Source organism: Miscanthus floridulus, unplaced genomic scaffold (assembly GCF_019320115.1).
Source record: "Miscanthus floridulus cultivar M001 unplaced genomic scaffold, ASM1932011v1 os_2743_2_3, whole genome shotgun sequence".
Lineage (NCBI taxonomy): Eukaryota > Viridiplantae > Streptophyta > Magnoliopsida > Poales > Poaceae > Miscanthus > Miscanthus floridulus.
Genome location: NW_027098486.1, coordinates 45477 through 60000, shown reverse-complemented (window position 1 = coordinate 60000; position 14524 = coordinate 45477). Strand labels below are relative to the sequence as shown.

The window sequence follows — 14524 nt, the reverse complement described above, 5'->3', positions numbered from 1 at the left end:
AGAAGCTGCTCCACATGAGGAATCATCGCCCTTTTAGGAGAAGCCGGAGCCTTACCAAACGGGTATGGCTGTGTCAGGTAATCCGATTTAACTCCCTAAGTGGTTTTAACTTTTCAAAGTGGTTATGGCTGACGTGGCACTATGTCAGGTAATCAGACTTTCATAATAGTTTAGGGAGGTTAACTAGATTTTATAAAAAAAAAATTATAGAAATATTTTTCAGAAAATTATTCAAAAAATTTTCTAAAATAAATATGCATTTGAAAAATACTAAAATCAGATTTAATATTAGAAAAATTATAGAAAATTTGTTTTAACTTCGAAAAATATAAAATCCTACCAAATTTCTAATCTCTTGTCTTCGTTGCTTCAACATCGTGATCTATGATTTTCTAAGACATTATTCTACGTTGTTCTTGATACAGTGCAAATTTATATCATACTCGTAATATCCTTTCAAATATTTTTTAAGGAATACTCCTTTCAAAGATTCAAGAACTGTTGCGAATAATTTGGGATATCAGATTCCAACAATGCAAATGTGAGATTTTTGAACCAAGTTTTTATTAGAACCGAGTCAATTCTATTTTTCGGCCCCGTTCGCTCCGCTGAAAAAATAAGCCGAAACATTGTTCCGGCTGATTTGTTGTGAGAGAAAAACACTGTTCTGGCTGAAAAAACAAGCTAAAAAGTACGGATTACAAGATAAACGAACAGAGCCCTCGGAGTGAATAGAAGAAACTCTCTACCCTCTTGGAAGATGTTTCTTCCAGGGAAAAAATAGCAGCAGCTCCATATGACGACAGTGTACTGCAACCTTCCCTGTCTACTCGAGAGATTACAGATCCTATTTCAGTGGCATGGTATCTCCGGGTATACTTGTCCGGAGATGGACACTTGTGCGTTTCGGCAGCGGGCGAATGTTTGCTGGCCACCGGATCTCGTGATCATGACGGAGTTGACATGGATGTCTGTGCAGCTGCCGCCGCCGCTACAGTCAAACGCCACGGCGGTTGGTAGGCTTGACGTCCCCTTCAGGTTGGTGTACGTTACGTTGCTGATCGCCACGGCCAGCTGCAAACCCAGAGATACATAAGCGTTGGTTGCATTGCTCGCAGTGCTTCTCATATAAACTGCCTGTGAATTGTGATAGCTCTGAAGGGTGAGCAGTGTGTGCGACTTCAATGCACTACTTTGTCAGTAAATGGAATCCAGCTGATAACAAAGATGAAATACACGGTACGTACCTCGAGAGTGCGGTCTCGGTAGAATTGGTCGATGATTACGGGGTGGTCCACGTTGTCGAATTCTATGTCGGTGAATGAGATGGATCTTGCGTACCCTTGCGCACCCTATGGCAATTAGACAAGAAAAACACCAAATTAAACACAGCCTTGACATTTTACTCATAATAGTGGTAGGTTTTTTATCTGTCAATGTTCAGTAATCACAACTTTCACTTTACCTCCCACGTCTTGATCCTAGCTCCATTCGCTGTATTTGTAAAGTAAACGTTCTTCACGTCGATGTACTCCACGGCGGCGATTTCGCCATTCTTGGCGAGACTCCCAATGCTGGCCAACACGAAAACAATACATAGGTGCTGGGTTAGTACACATGCATCATCTTGTGCTAGACCGTCCACGCAGCACCGGAATGCCCTTTTCAGTCGCATCGATCGATGGGTTACCTTACTCCGTGGCCAGGCCCGCACTGGATGCCGTCGACGGTGACGAAGCGGCTGCCGGAGCTTATGGAGACGCAGTCGTCGCCCGTGCCGATGGTGGAATTGGTGATCCGCACGCCCTGGCTCCGCTCGACGTGGACGCCGTCCGTGTTGGGGCTGTTCCCCGGCGCGGCGACGTTGAGCCCCCACACGTTGACGCCGCTGCACTCGATGATGGCGATGTGCATCTGCGGGCTGTTGCGGCTGCTGAACTGGCTCAGCTCCAGGTTGTTACAGCTCACCAGCTTCAGCGCCTGCCACAGAGACGAACAGATCCTTGAATGCGAGCTTCATCGAGAGAGAAACGCATGAAAATAATCCGCGCGCACAATGTCGCGTACCGTCGGTGCAGATTCAACGCAAGCCTGCGGAAGTGACAAAAGATTAGGTGCTTGGAAACTGAAACAACATAGAAGAAGCATGTAACACGTAATGATACTCACGGCATGGGCATCGCTGTGGCATCTCCTGACCCACCAACTCTGACCACTGCCGTCGAGCACGCCGTTGCCGGTCACCCTCAGCCCGTCCACGCGATTGAACATCAGCCAGTAGAGGTTTGTCCCGCTGCTCCATGCGCTCGCTGCCGTCAGCGGCGCCATGATCGTGCCCTGGATCTGTGCAGGGTAAAACCGGCAAGTATTGGTGTTAGTCATAGTCATTACACGTGGTGACGGAGCTGGAAGATTTTGTTTTTATAGGAATCAAGGAGGGGCAAAGCGCTCTACATCTACTAGGTTTTCTCCTATGCCATTTTTTAAGTTTGACCATCCATATCTACAGTCTAGCTAGCAGTCCAACAGACGACGAAGAGCGTTTCGAAAACATTAAAAAAAAGAACAGAGAACACAATCTGTCTGTTTGTCACGGTGGAGCAGAAACGGACTGACAACTGACATGCACGACATGAGCACTGGACGGGCGCGTACCTGCACGGTGACTCTTCCGGAGGCGCAGGGGCCCTGGAAGCTGACGGGGCCGACGAGGAACGACCTCTGCGCCGGCACGACCATCACCACGGACGGCCCCCTGGCGCCGCACGCCGCGTCCCACGCCGCCTCGAACGCCTTGATCGAGAGAAACCCACGAAAAACGTACGTGAGCACGATCGTCCTCTGCCGGCGTGCGCCGCCGGCCGCCGGACGGACCAAGAAGATGAATCGCACGCGCACGTACCTTGGTGTCGTCCGTGCTGCCGTCGCCTCTCGCGCCATGGGACACAACGTCAAACATGAGCTCCCCGCCAGCGTCGCCGGCCGCGCAGCAGCACGCCAGGGCGAGGCCGGCGACGGCGAGCAGGATGCACGAGCAGACTATGCCGGCGGCGCGCTGCAAGATTCATCAGCGTCTCCCGCATGAGCATATACGATATGGCATCGATCGTGCTATCTAGTTTCGCAGGCCTTACCATCGTGTACGTCGGTGTAGACTTGTAGGTGGATCGCATATATTGCCAAGGGTTTAGGGGATGGAGTGGAGTATACAACTACTGAACTACTTCAGCTACGTTTAGGGGATTGCATAGAACGGGCCTTCAAGGAATGATATATAGACCCGTCCTCGTGACCATGTGGGGAGATGAGAGGAGAAATACGTTGACCTAATAGCTAATGTGCATTCATGTGGTAAATGTAGAGAGATCCTTAAAGTTAATAGATGCGTTTACTTACTGATAGAATGATGCGCTTACTGATATATTTAGGTGGGACTGGAGATTTGAATAAAGCCTGCTGCGTCACTCTTTAATTTCAGTAGCGCATCTCTCATTCTCTCCAGCTCGTGCAACAACTCCAGCGGTTACCACTCACTGACAAATATTTTCGTGGGTTGAAATGGGAAAAAAAGAAAAAAATATTTTTTGAAAATCCATAATTATATAAATCACTTTAGCTAAAATATAATAATAAATTATTAAATTGCTTTTTAATATAAAATGGGCTATAGTTCCTTATCAAGATTCATCGTGGATCCATCACAAAAAAGTTTTATAGGCTAGAATCAACTTAAATCGAAGCATTATCATAGTATCATTATTTTTCACGAACGTGCACTGTAGCATGTATTTCATTAAGAGGAAAAAGAGAACATCCAAACAAACAACCCAACATAAAATAGAGCAGCAAACGAAAAACCAGAGGAAGCCGACAGCGACCACACAAGAGACTAATTACATGAATAAAATGAGCGACGACAGGGTCGAATACCCGGCCCGCAACCACAAGGCGGCCTCCTGTAGGATCTCCAAACACAGCTCACGAGCGTCCTTGGCTTCATTCCTGAAAGTCCGTGCGTTACGTTCCTTCCAAAGCACCCAACAGATTAGCATGACGAGCGGATCAAAGCCCTTCCTACTGCCTCGAGGCACCCTACGCCTAGCCCAGGTCCACCAGAGGAAGGGGTCGACGTCACCGTGAACGACCACGGTTGTGAGCCCAAGCTTGGACAGGAGCATGTCCCAAACCTGACGGCTGAGGACACAACCCAGCAGGATATGATCCAGAGTCTCGGAGGCTTGAAGACACATGATGCAAGTGTCATTGTCCTGCAGCCCATGTCGCATCCGCCGATTCGCAGTCCAGCAACGACGATGTAGAGCCAACCAGAAGAAGAACCTAACCTTGGGCGGTGCGCGCGTCTCCCAAATCAACTTAGCACCGAGTGGCGAGGTCAATCCGATGAACATCGCACCATACACCGACGCCACAGAGTACTTGTGGTCAGCGGACCAATGCCAGATGACGGAGTCCGGAACCCCCGGCATGAGCTGGACACTGCGAACCCGCTCCCAGAGGTCCAGGTATTGGAGGAAGACATGAATAGTTTGTGCCCCAGTTATGTTGGACACCCAGGCGTGATCAGCCAGACCCAACGCCACAGACCGTATCCTCGCCTTTTCCTGGGGGACTGAGGCGAACACCGTAGGCGCAATTTGGTCAACACAGCACCCATGAATCCAGGAGTCTTGCCAGAACAGCGTTGAGCACCCATCTCCAACCACCGTCATGGTTGCTGCACGAAAGAGGGCACGCGTGGCCTTGTCTGACGACGACGGAAGGTCAATCCAAGTTCTGTTAGGGTCAACCTTCCGCACCCAATCCCAGGCTCCCAGCGTAGTCTGAGAGCTAGATCAAACCTTCGTAGGTTGATGATGCCGAGACCACCGAGCTCCTTGGGCCTACAAACCACCTCCCATGCCACGTGACACATGCCTGCGCTCACTGTGGCCGACCTAGTCCAGATGAACGATCGACGTAGCTTATCGATGCAGTCGACCGCCCATGGCGATAAGCACACGGCAATGGAGAGGTGCACCGAGATGGCCGAGAGCCTCACCTGTGTCAATGCCACCCTGCCCGCAGTGTTCATGAGATGACCTTTCCAGAGCAGAATACGCGCCATGATGACGTTAATGAGGAATTGCTCCTCGCTCCGGCGCAACTTGCGAGTAGAGAGAGGGATGCCCAAGTACTTGCACGGAAAGGCTCCGATTATGCAGGACAGCATGTTCTCAACTAGTTGAAGCTCCTCCTATGAACAGGCAATCGGGTTGGTGACACACTTGTCTAGGTTTGTGTACAAACCCGACGCATCACCGAAGATCTGCAGGATGGTTTTGATGGCGACGATGTCGTTCACCTCTGGCGTAATGAACATGATGACATCGTCCGCGTATAGCGATACCCATGAACGCACCACGGTGCACCGGAGAGGTGAGAAGATCGACTAGGACTCAGCCTACCAGATGAGTCCGCCAAGCACCTCCATAGCTAGGACGAACAACATCGGGGACAAGGGGTCACCTTGTTGCAAGCCTCTAGCATGGCAGATGCGGTTGCCCGGTCTGCCATTGAGGAGGACCTTGGTGCTTGCCGATCCAAGGAGGATAGACATCTAGTCCCTCCACCGCTGACTGAAGCCGAGCCATTGTAGGACCTCCAAAAGGGAAGGCCAACTGATAGAGTCGAAGGCTTTCATAATATCGATCTTGAGGAGGAGGCAACTACGCTTCTTCTGGTGCAAGGTCTTGCGGGTCAGGTGAACGGCATGTAAATTATCATGTATGGACCGTCCCTGGATGAACGCGCTCTAACAGGGATGCACCAAATCATTGAGCACCAGATCAAGCCGACGGGCAAGACATTTGGCAATAAGCTTTTCAAAGCTCTGCATTAGGCTGATCGGGCGGTAGTCTCTGATCTCCTAGGCTTCATTCTTCTTTTTGAGGAGAATCATGAAGGCATCATTGATTAAATTGAAGTTGCGCCCGTCCAGCAACTAGAACACATTGAAAGCGTTGACGACGTCTTGTTTGATGATCGGTTAGGCTATTTTGTAGAACAGCCCGGTGAAGCCATCTAGCCCCGGAGCTTTGTCCGATGGTAACTCCGAGATGGTCGCCCAGATCTCAAACTCGGAGAAGCAGACGCCCAGCATGGATAAATCGTGCTGGGAGAGACCCAGGTTGTTGAAATTCATAGTGGCTGCTCGATGGAACGGAGTGCCGAGCAGGCCGTTGTAGTGGTCATACACTACGTTCGCCATCTGCTCATTGAGGATAAGGTCATTCCCTTAGACCCTGAGGAAGGTGATGTGGTTCTTTCGACTGCGGTGGCAAGCCTGAAGATGGAAAAACTCATGTTGGCGCCCCTTCGGCTAGGAACATCAATCTAGAGCGTTGACTGGCGATTGTTCTTGTGAGGGACATGAGGCCAAGGCATTTGCATTTCATGTCCTTTCTCAGCACAATCTCCTGAGTCGACAGGGGTCATAGGTCTTGCACGTAGTCCAAAAGCAAGATGACCTCACGTGCAATGGCTAGCTGCAGTCGGATGCTCCCGATATTGCGCATACTCCAACTTTTCAATGCGCGTGTGATGTTCCTAAGTTTGTAGTCCATGATACGAAATGCGTCTGCATGAAGCAAGGTCAGTTCCCATGCTGAGGCGATGATGTTGAGGAACCCAGGCAGATTTGTCCAGAAGGACCCGAACCGAAAGCGCTTGCGCGCCCAGGAAATGACATCTGTGCGTAGGAGAAGGGTGCGTGATCTAAGCAGTCCAACGAGAGCGCTCACAGCTGGTGATTTAGGTACAGTTCCAACCAATCCACCGAAGCAAAAGCATGGTCAATGCGCTCGAGTGTTGGGTGCAGGCGCTCGTTAGTCCATGTGAATAGGCGACCATTGAGGTGTAACCCCTCAACCGCCACCGCTCCAAGAAAATGCCCAAAGTGGTGCATACACCAGCGATCAAGGCTATCGTTGTTCTTATCCGTAGCATGGTAGATCATGTTGAAGTCCCTGCAAAGGAGCCAGGGACCCAGCAGCGAGGAGCAGAGAGCCGTGAGCTTGTTAAGAAAAGCCTGCTGGGCATTAGCATACAACAGCCCGTAAACGACCATGATCCACCAGGTCAGCCTGGGATCAGAGCGACTGGCAATTTTGGTAGTTACCGAGTGTGACTGTAGAGACACATGCGATGCCGACCAGGCATTCGTCCTCCAGCTGAGGAGAAGTCCACCGGTGGTATCCACAGCAGCCAACAAGGCATACTCAAATGATGTTCCTAGGCATTCAGAAGCAAGTTGGTTGTAGACATTGGAGAGCTTAGTCTCCTACAACCAAACGAGTGACACCCTCTCCTAGCTGATCAAGTCCCTGATGATGTTGCACCGCGCGCGACCATTGAGGCCATGAACATTCTAGACGAAGATGTTTTCGTTCGACATGGACAACAATTGGCGACAAGGATGCAGAGGTTGCCTAGACCTCAAGCTGGATGTCATTGATCGCACAACCAGCCGGGAACAACATCCTGATCGCTTCTCGCTTGGACTCCAAGAGGGGCTCGCTGAACAAGGCCAAGTACTCATCAAACTCACCGTCCGCTCTAGTCTGTGTAGCCGGCTGCCACGGGTGTTCTCCCCACTTGGCCATCAACATGTTTTGTGCCTACACCATTGGGTTGGCTACCCTACATCTGCTCTTGGTTGTGAGCCTGCCACTCTGACACGGCAGTGAGAGCGCGTTCTCCACCACACGGCACCTCCTGGGGGCATGTAGCCATGGGGGCTCAACTAGAATAGGCTCTGTGATGATGGAGCATAGCTACAACTAGAGGCACCTTGAGATCTCCTATGGTGTTGCCGGAACCAGCACCGCCACAGCCGACACCGCCGTCGACGCCGCCATGTGTTGCCTAGGCTCGGGGGGAGAGGCCATAGGCGGTGCAGTAAGCCTGGGTGGCATCCTCGTGTGATCAAGCCTCGACATCGTTTAGGTTGGGCCTACAAACTCGGCCTTGATGCAATGAGCCCACCAGTCCTTAGGGGCCACTGGATAGGGGGACGCTTGGATGCCACGACCCCCATGGAGTAGCTGTGGGTCGGCTGTGAGTAAGCGGACCATAATGCCAGCCGAAGAGCCTTCAGGAGCACGCAGTAGCATAGGAGATGGGCTTGGCAGTACCAACAGCCGGCAGACGCCCTTGGCACCCGAGGCAGAAGTCAGCGCTACAGCGATCGGCATGGCCGGTGTGGAAGCCAGCTGAAAAGGAGATACGTCAGCATGGTGTGGAGTAGTGTCCGATGGTGATGGGGCCTCAGGCACGCGCTACCGAGGATGCGTAGGCTCACGCACACGAGGCCGTGGTGACACGACATTTGGAATCTTGCGCGGTCCACCAATTGCGACGCTCGCATGCATGAGCCCATGCCTGACTTCATCTCATGCCATTCCATTCTTGTTCTTATCCATAATATCCTTCTCATGCCCACGCCTAGCCCAAGTTGTCCCCTCCTCTTTGTGCTCACTCGCCTCCTCCTCTCCCTCTCCTTGAGAGTCTTTGCCTCTCTTCCCTGATCTCCTTTTTCTGATATCGCTCTACATGAGCTCTCTCTCTCTCTCTCATTCCTGCTTCTCCCTTTTGAGTCATCATCGTGACCGTGGGATGCCACAAGCAAATGGCCATCGCTATGGGGCACTTGTAGCAAGCGATGTGGTTGGGGCATGCGATTGTCGGTGTTAGGGCACATGTGTTAGGGCACATGGAGCGAGGCAAGGCTAGGCATGAAGGTGAAGTCACGGGGGCCAACAATGCACATGGAGGTTAGGGCACCGGCTAGAGCAAATCCATTATCCATTGAGGTGGAAATGACAAACTGTAGCACGACTACATCCTCTTCAACAAAGACGTCCATGTTGGCCGCAAATGGGAGCTCTAGCTCCAACACCAGCAATACACAAGGATTGTCCAATTGTTCTTGTTTTCTGGACAAGGTTCGATCTCATCCGGTTCAATTTAGGGTCATTGGTTTGGGATTTGATTGGTTTTCATTTGGTTCATTTGCTAAGTTCCTACTTTTGTTTATTGGTGGACAGGCTTTGATCTGATCCAAATCAATCTAGGATCATTGAATTTCATTTGATTTACTTCAAAAGCTTGGATCCCACATGATAGTACTATGGGAGAAGGCTCTAGGATCGGCGGTTAGGAGAACTCAGTGACAATTGGATCGTAGATCGGATTTTTAAAACCATATAATGGAAATTTAAGATCTTGATTGGAGTCCTTCGGTGAAGCTTTTCTATTTTATAAGCATATATGATGCCACATGATTTGGGGATAGGAGGAGAGGGCGCCAATGAAAACACATCACCGTATTTTGAGCAGACTCAGTCAAGACACATATCTGTAGGCCATAGAAGCCTGCCCAACTGATATGGGTGGTAGAACACAAAATATGGTGGAAGGAATTTGGATCTTTAATATTCGGTATAAATTATTTTTTTGACTCCACAAATCATTTTTTTGCTTCGTTGGATGGATGAGAGTGTGGATGGATGAGAGTGCATGAGATAAGAATAGTTGACTAATTTTATCTATTATTTAATATCATGATAGTCACTAACTAAACATAAAATATGTTAACTAGCACTACAACTATCCTAATTGGCACACAAAACATACACTAATCACACCTTAGCACTTATCAAAATTAATATTACCTAATGATTCTTAATTTACTTAATAATAACAAATACTAGAAAGCATGGATGAGCTCGCCTGGCAATTTTTAGTGGCAAGGATATCCAGTATCTAAGAGAATATTCTCCTATTAGGGATATTGTTGGTGTTTTGTCAACCAACTAGTGAATTTATACGTGTGTCGCGCTGCTCTAGGAAGACGATGGTAGCACTCTATCGGTGTTTCGAATAAACACCAATTAGTAAATTTACATTTGTTGCGTGTTGGGCCCGGATGGTGTGCTAAAAGACACAAGGTTTATATTGGTTTGGATAGAATATCCCTACATCCAGTTTACTGTGGCTGCTCGTGTTATTAGCACTGAAAGGTTCATAGTTGGGGGTACAAATGGTCGAGAGAGGGACGGGTCCCAAGTCTTTGATGGAAAGGTCGAACGGGTGCTGAGAGCTCGGTTGCTGCTCAGTTGTGTGTTATATGATGCGTGGTGTGTTGAATTGATTTGTCCCCTTAGTGGGGTGCCCTGCCCTCCCTTTTATAGATCAAGGGGGAGCAGAGATTATAGATGGGAGAAATAGGAAAAACCAGAGGCAGAGAGGGTCCTTCAGAGGTGCTGGGTCTTCATTTTCCTATGAGCCTGCCCTCCTGACATGGCAGACGGTGCCAGGGATAGCATGTTCGCTAATCCTGATAGGGTCGTGCTCTGGCTTTGTTTAGCAAGTGGTCACGTCTCATCCCACTCCGGCGGACGGCGTGACGCACCAGGGTACCGAGCCATGACCCTATAGGGAGCAGATGGCATAGAGGCCCCATGTTTGTTACTATAGATGACATGAGTTTCTTCTTGGACCGTAGCGGATGTCATATATTTTTGTTAGGATTCATGTCCGAGGGCAAATGCCAGCGCCCATAACACTGTAGGATAAATGTCGGCGCCCACAACACTATTTGGGCTCTACCATACCTGGAGGGGCTTAAAGCGCCCGTCTAGTCATATCCTAATGGTACTTTCCTATAGGCGTGTAGGGTATGGTCCTCGGTATTGCGGTTGACTTGAGTGCCCCATCTTACCTATGCACGTAGTCATGAAGGAGCAGCGCACAGACATCGGGTGAAGCGGAGCCTGTCCTCGGACGTTGGGCGAGGCGGAGCCCGCCTTTGGACGTTGGGTGAGGCAGAGCCCGCCCTAGGACATCAGGCGAGGTGGAGCCCGCCCCCGAATGTTGGGCGAGATAGAGTCTGCCCCTGGACATCGGGCGAGGCGGAGCCTATCCCCATACATCAGGCGAGGCGAAGCCCACCCTCGGACATCAGGTGAGGCGGAGTCTGCCCCTAGACATCAAGCGAGGTAGAGCCTACCCCTAGATGTTGGGCGAGGTAGAGCCTGCCCCCAGACGTATGGTGAGGTGGAGTCAAGCCCTTAGGGGTTGGGCGAGGCGGAGTCTAGCCCTCGGGGGTCGAGCGAGGCAGAGCCAGCCCTCAGGGGTCGGGCGAGGCGGAGCCAACCTTCAATCATTTGGTGCAAGAAGTGTAGTCGCATTCTTGTCTGTTCAAAAGCATCAACGTTTGATGGTTATTAGCTCCTCCTCTTTAGGTACCCCAGTATTCGATCCTCGATAGTAGCCCTGAGCCCCTAGGTGATTTGGATAGAATCGCCTAGAGGGTGATTTGACTTGCTAGAGGGTGCATGCGAGCGCACCCGATGGGTGTAGCCCCTGAGCCCCTAGGTGATTCGGATAGAATCACTCGAGGGTGATTCAATTCGCCAGAGGGTGCGCACGAGTGCACCCGTCGAGTGTAGCTCCCAAGCCCCCGGGTGATTCAGATAGAATTGCCTAGGGGTAATTCGGACCCTTTGCGGGTATGGCTATGAGATTTGGTGTTTTGATCACTGAATAGTTTGATTGGAGTCTTGATATCCCGTTCGCGGGGATCCAGTGAGAGTCAGCCTGGTTGAGACTCAATCGAGGGTCAAGATATTTGTGGCACTCATGTGCCTGGGTTTTGGTCGCTGGTGGGCCCATCCTTCGTCGTAAGGCTACCTTAGGATGGTTGTCAAAACCATTGATGGGCCAGCCCTCGAACTCCAAGACCCAAGCGGTCCAGAAGAACGCTTTTTTGACTTGTGTCCTTTCGCTGGTAAAGAGTCCTGGTCTGCCCGGGAAGGCAAAACATCCGCGTGTGACTTTGGTGGGAAAGGATAGGGATTGGGGGCACATATCCCGCGTGGTGACATGGTGGCAAATCATGGCAGGCATGGAGATACAGGCGGATGGTTGCCTTCCTCGCATCCGTCGCCCCTATAAAACCAAAGGGGTCGCCCCTAGGGTTTTGTACATTGCCTCTTTGCCTTTGCATCTACAACCTCCAACGCCAATCACCTAAGACTTCTGCATCTGTATCTCAGTTGCCATCAAGTTCGGATCCACCCTCCCCAATCGTTCAATGGAGTCATGGTGTAGATCCGATGTCACCCTCCAATGCTTGGAGGGCCTCGTATGCCGCGACCTTCTTTATGCGTGGACCACTGCTAAGGAGTGGCGGCTGCCCGACAATGAGGATGCGTCGTCACCGCCCGAAGGTTACATTATGTCCTTCGCTCACTTCCACGAGTGGGGATTCGCCACCCTCGCCCAAAAGTTCCTTCGGGGGTTGCTACATTACTACAATGTAGAACTAGGTGTATAAGAGGAAAACTTCGATTATGCTGGTGAGCAAAATTATTGTAGCCATCAGGGCATGGGTTTTTTTGTTGTTTGACCAGGCACGCTTGGTTATTTATTCCCATAAACCTTGCCACTAATTTTAACATGAGAAAGAGGTCCAACGCAATGACTATTTCAAAAAAGGAGGTATTTATACCATTATCAGCCCGCGAGTGAGATACGACCATTTGCGGTTGCTGGGGTCGAATGTCATTGAAGACCAAAGAGGGGATATCGAAACTACTTTCATACTCACATGTACCCCTTCCTTAGGATTTTAGCTATCATTCTATGACCGTGTGCTTGGTCTCTTTGTAAGTCCAACTTTCCCTGAGCCCCCGCATGTGGCGGGGATTCGGTCAAGGGTCGACTCATTTTTGTGACCATTGTCCTATCCGCGGTTTTCACAACCAAAGGGGTTGAGGCGACATCACTTGCCTTAGTGGCTTGAGTGACACGCTTGATGAGCTCGCTAACAGGGATGCTTGAACAGAATCCGATCCCATCGCTCATGATAGGGTCGGCAAAGCCCTCGGGTGGCATTCCGTTGCTCCTTAACCTACCTTCCAACAGATTCCCCCTCAATGGGGATTCTATGGACTCGGCTAGAGGCTGGATCGAACAAGAAGGTTAAGATGACCCTATCCTCCTCTATGTGGGTTGGGCGAAGGCCACTGAGGCTCATCTGCATTTTCTCCCCTAGCTCTTGTTCGATGTGAGGTGGCCTTGGGCCCTTCGCGGGCCAGCCTTTGAACCTTGGTCTCTCGATCTAGGATTAGGCGGCTCAAGCCCCTGAGCCCCTTGGGGCCTGATAAGGGTCTATCGTGTTTCACACGTCACCCCATCCTCAGTTTCTACAGCCAAAGGGGCTGAGCTAACGACACTTGCCTCGATGGCTCGAGTGTTGCGCACAATGAGCTCGCTAACGAGCATGTTCGAGTGAAATCCGGGTCTGTCATCCACTGATGGGGTCGATAGAGCCCTCATGTGGCATTCCACTACTTCTTAACTCGCCTCTCGGCAGATGATCGAGGTGTTCGATAGGCTCGGGTGGCCTATTGGCCTCTCCTCGATGGAGATTCTATGGGTTTGGCTCGAGGTTAGAATCGAACGAGAAAGGTCGAGATGTCCCTATCCGCTTCTAAGCGAGGTCAGGCAAGGCCACTAGGGCTCATCTTAGTTTTCCCCCCTGGCTCTGTTTGATGCGAGGCGGCCTCGAGCCCTTTGTGGCTGGCCTTTGAACCTTAGTCAGTTGTTGCGCATATCGAATGAGGCGACTACCGCTTTGTGATGCAACACGAAGCGTTGAGATGCAGCCATTGAATATGCAACTCTTGGATATATGGGATGAATGGTCAATATAATGGAAATGAAAGCGGGGGTCGGTGATGTTACCTTGGTGCTTACCAGACATGTCCATGCGGTGTTCGGGTCTGACGTTTGTGACGGGGTCGGTGTAACCTGCACGAGCATCGCAATTTTTTGTTTCTGTCTTTCAGCAGCGATCCGAGCCATTCGATCGACTTGGGCGACCCAACAGCTTCTCCTTGAAGGATATTCCACAGGAAGACCCCTCCAAACCCTTCTCAAGAAGGCGGATGCTAAAGCTCGGGGTGCAGGGACAAAGAATTCAATCACGCTGGTGAACAAAAAATGTTGTAGCCGCTAGGGCGTAGGGTCTAGCGGTTCGACCAGTTTTACTCAAAGTTTACACCTATGCACCGTGCCTTTAGTTTTTAAATGTAAGGAGGGGTCGGGCAAAGATAATGTCTAAACAAGTAAACACTCTCGATAGCCCCCGAGCGATGTCCGTGCCCTACCGTTGCTGGGGTCAGAGGCTCAGTAATGAAATTGTTATGTAAAGTAAGTAAGGGTGCTTATCTTTTGGCAACCATTTAGTTTCTCAACTCCACACCCATTGCTCAGCGTTCGCCTGGGCTGTCCGATTGACTTAGGAGGCCCGTTGGTCTCCCCTTGATGGATGTTCCGTCAGTGGGGCCTTCTAGATCCTACCTGGGAAGGCAGAGAGCCGCCTGCTTGCAGCTGTGCCTTGTTTCTCACGTCCGGTGTGTGGTAGTGGTGGGCCATGCCTAGGCCATGTCTCGTTTGA

The 14524-nt window shown here is 50.6% G+C and overlaps 1 protein-coding gene across 1 annotated transcript; it reads right to left on the bottom strand.

Moving 5' to 3' along the window:
* Positions 1 to 852: 852 nt before the first annotated feature.
* Positions 853 to 4730, bottom strand: LOC136535390 (polygalacturonase-like). Its single transcript, XM_066527667.1, has 9 exons — positions 4344 to 4730; positions 2903 to 3055; positions 2656 to 2793; positions 2170 to 2343; positions 2068 to 2091; positions 1691 to 1980; positions 1466 to 1574; positions 1239 to 1352; positions 853 to 1074 (listed from the first exon to the last, which is right to left on the bottom strand). Exons 1-9 carry the CDS (start codon positions 4728 to 4730, stop codon positions 853 to 855), a joined length of 1611 nt encoding a protein of 536 aa, XP_066383764.1.
* Between the last annotated feature and the right edge of the window lie 9794 nt (positions 4731 to 14524).

Excerpts from the sequence above, each read along its gene's own strand:
- LOC136535390 (XM_066527667.1), bottom strand. The coding sequence starts at position 4,730 with ATGACGGTGGTTGGAGATGGGTGCTCAACGCTGTTCTGGCAAGACTCC. Across the intron at positions 2,344-2,655 it reads CCGGAAGAGTCACCGTGCAG|ATCCAGGGCACGATCATGGC; the intron begins GTACGCGCCCGT and ends TACCCTGCACAG. Across the intron at positions 1,575-1,690 it reads GGGCCTGGCCACGGAGTAAG|CATTGGGAGTCTCGCCAAGA; the intron begins GTAACCCATCGA and ends CGTGTTGGCCAG.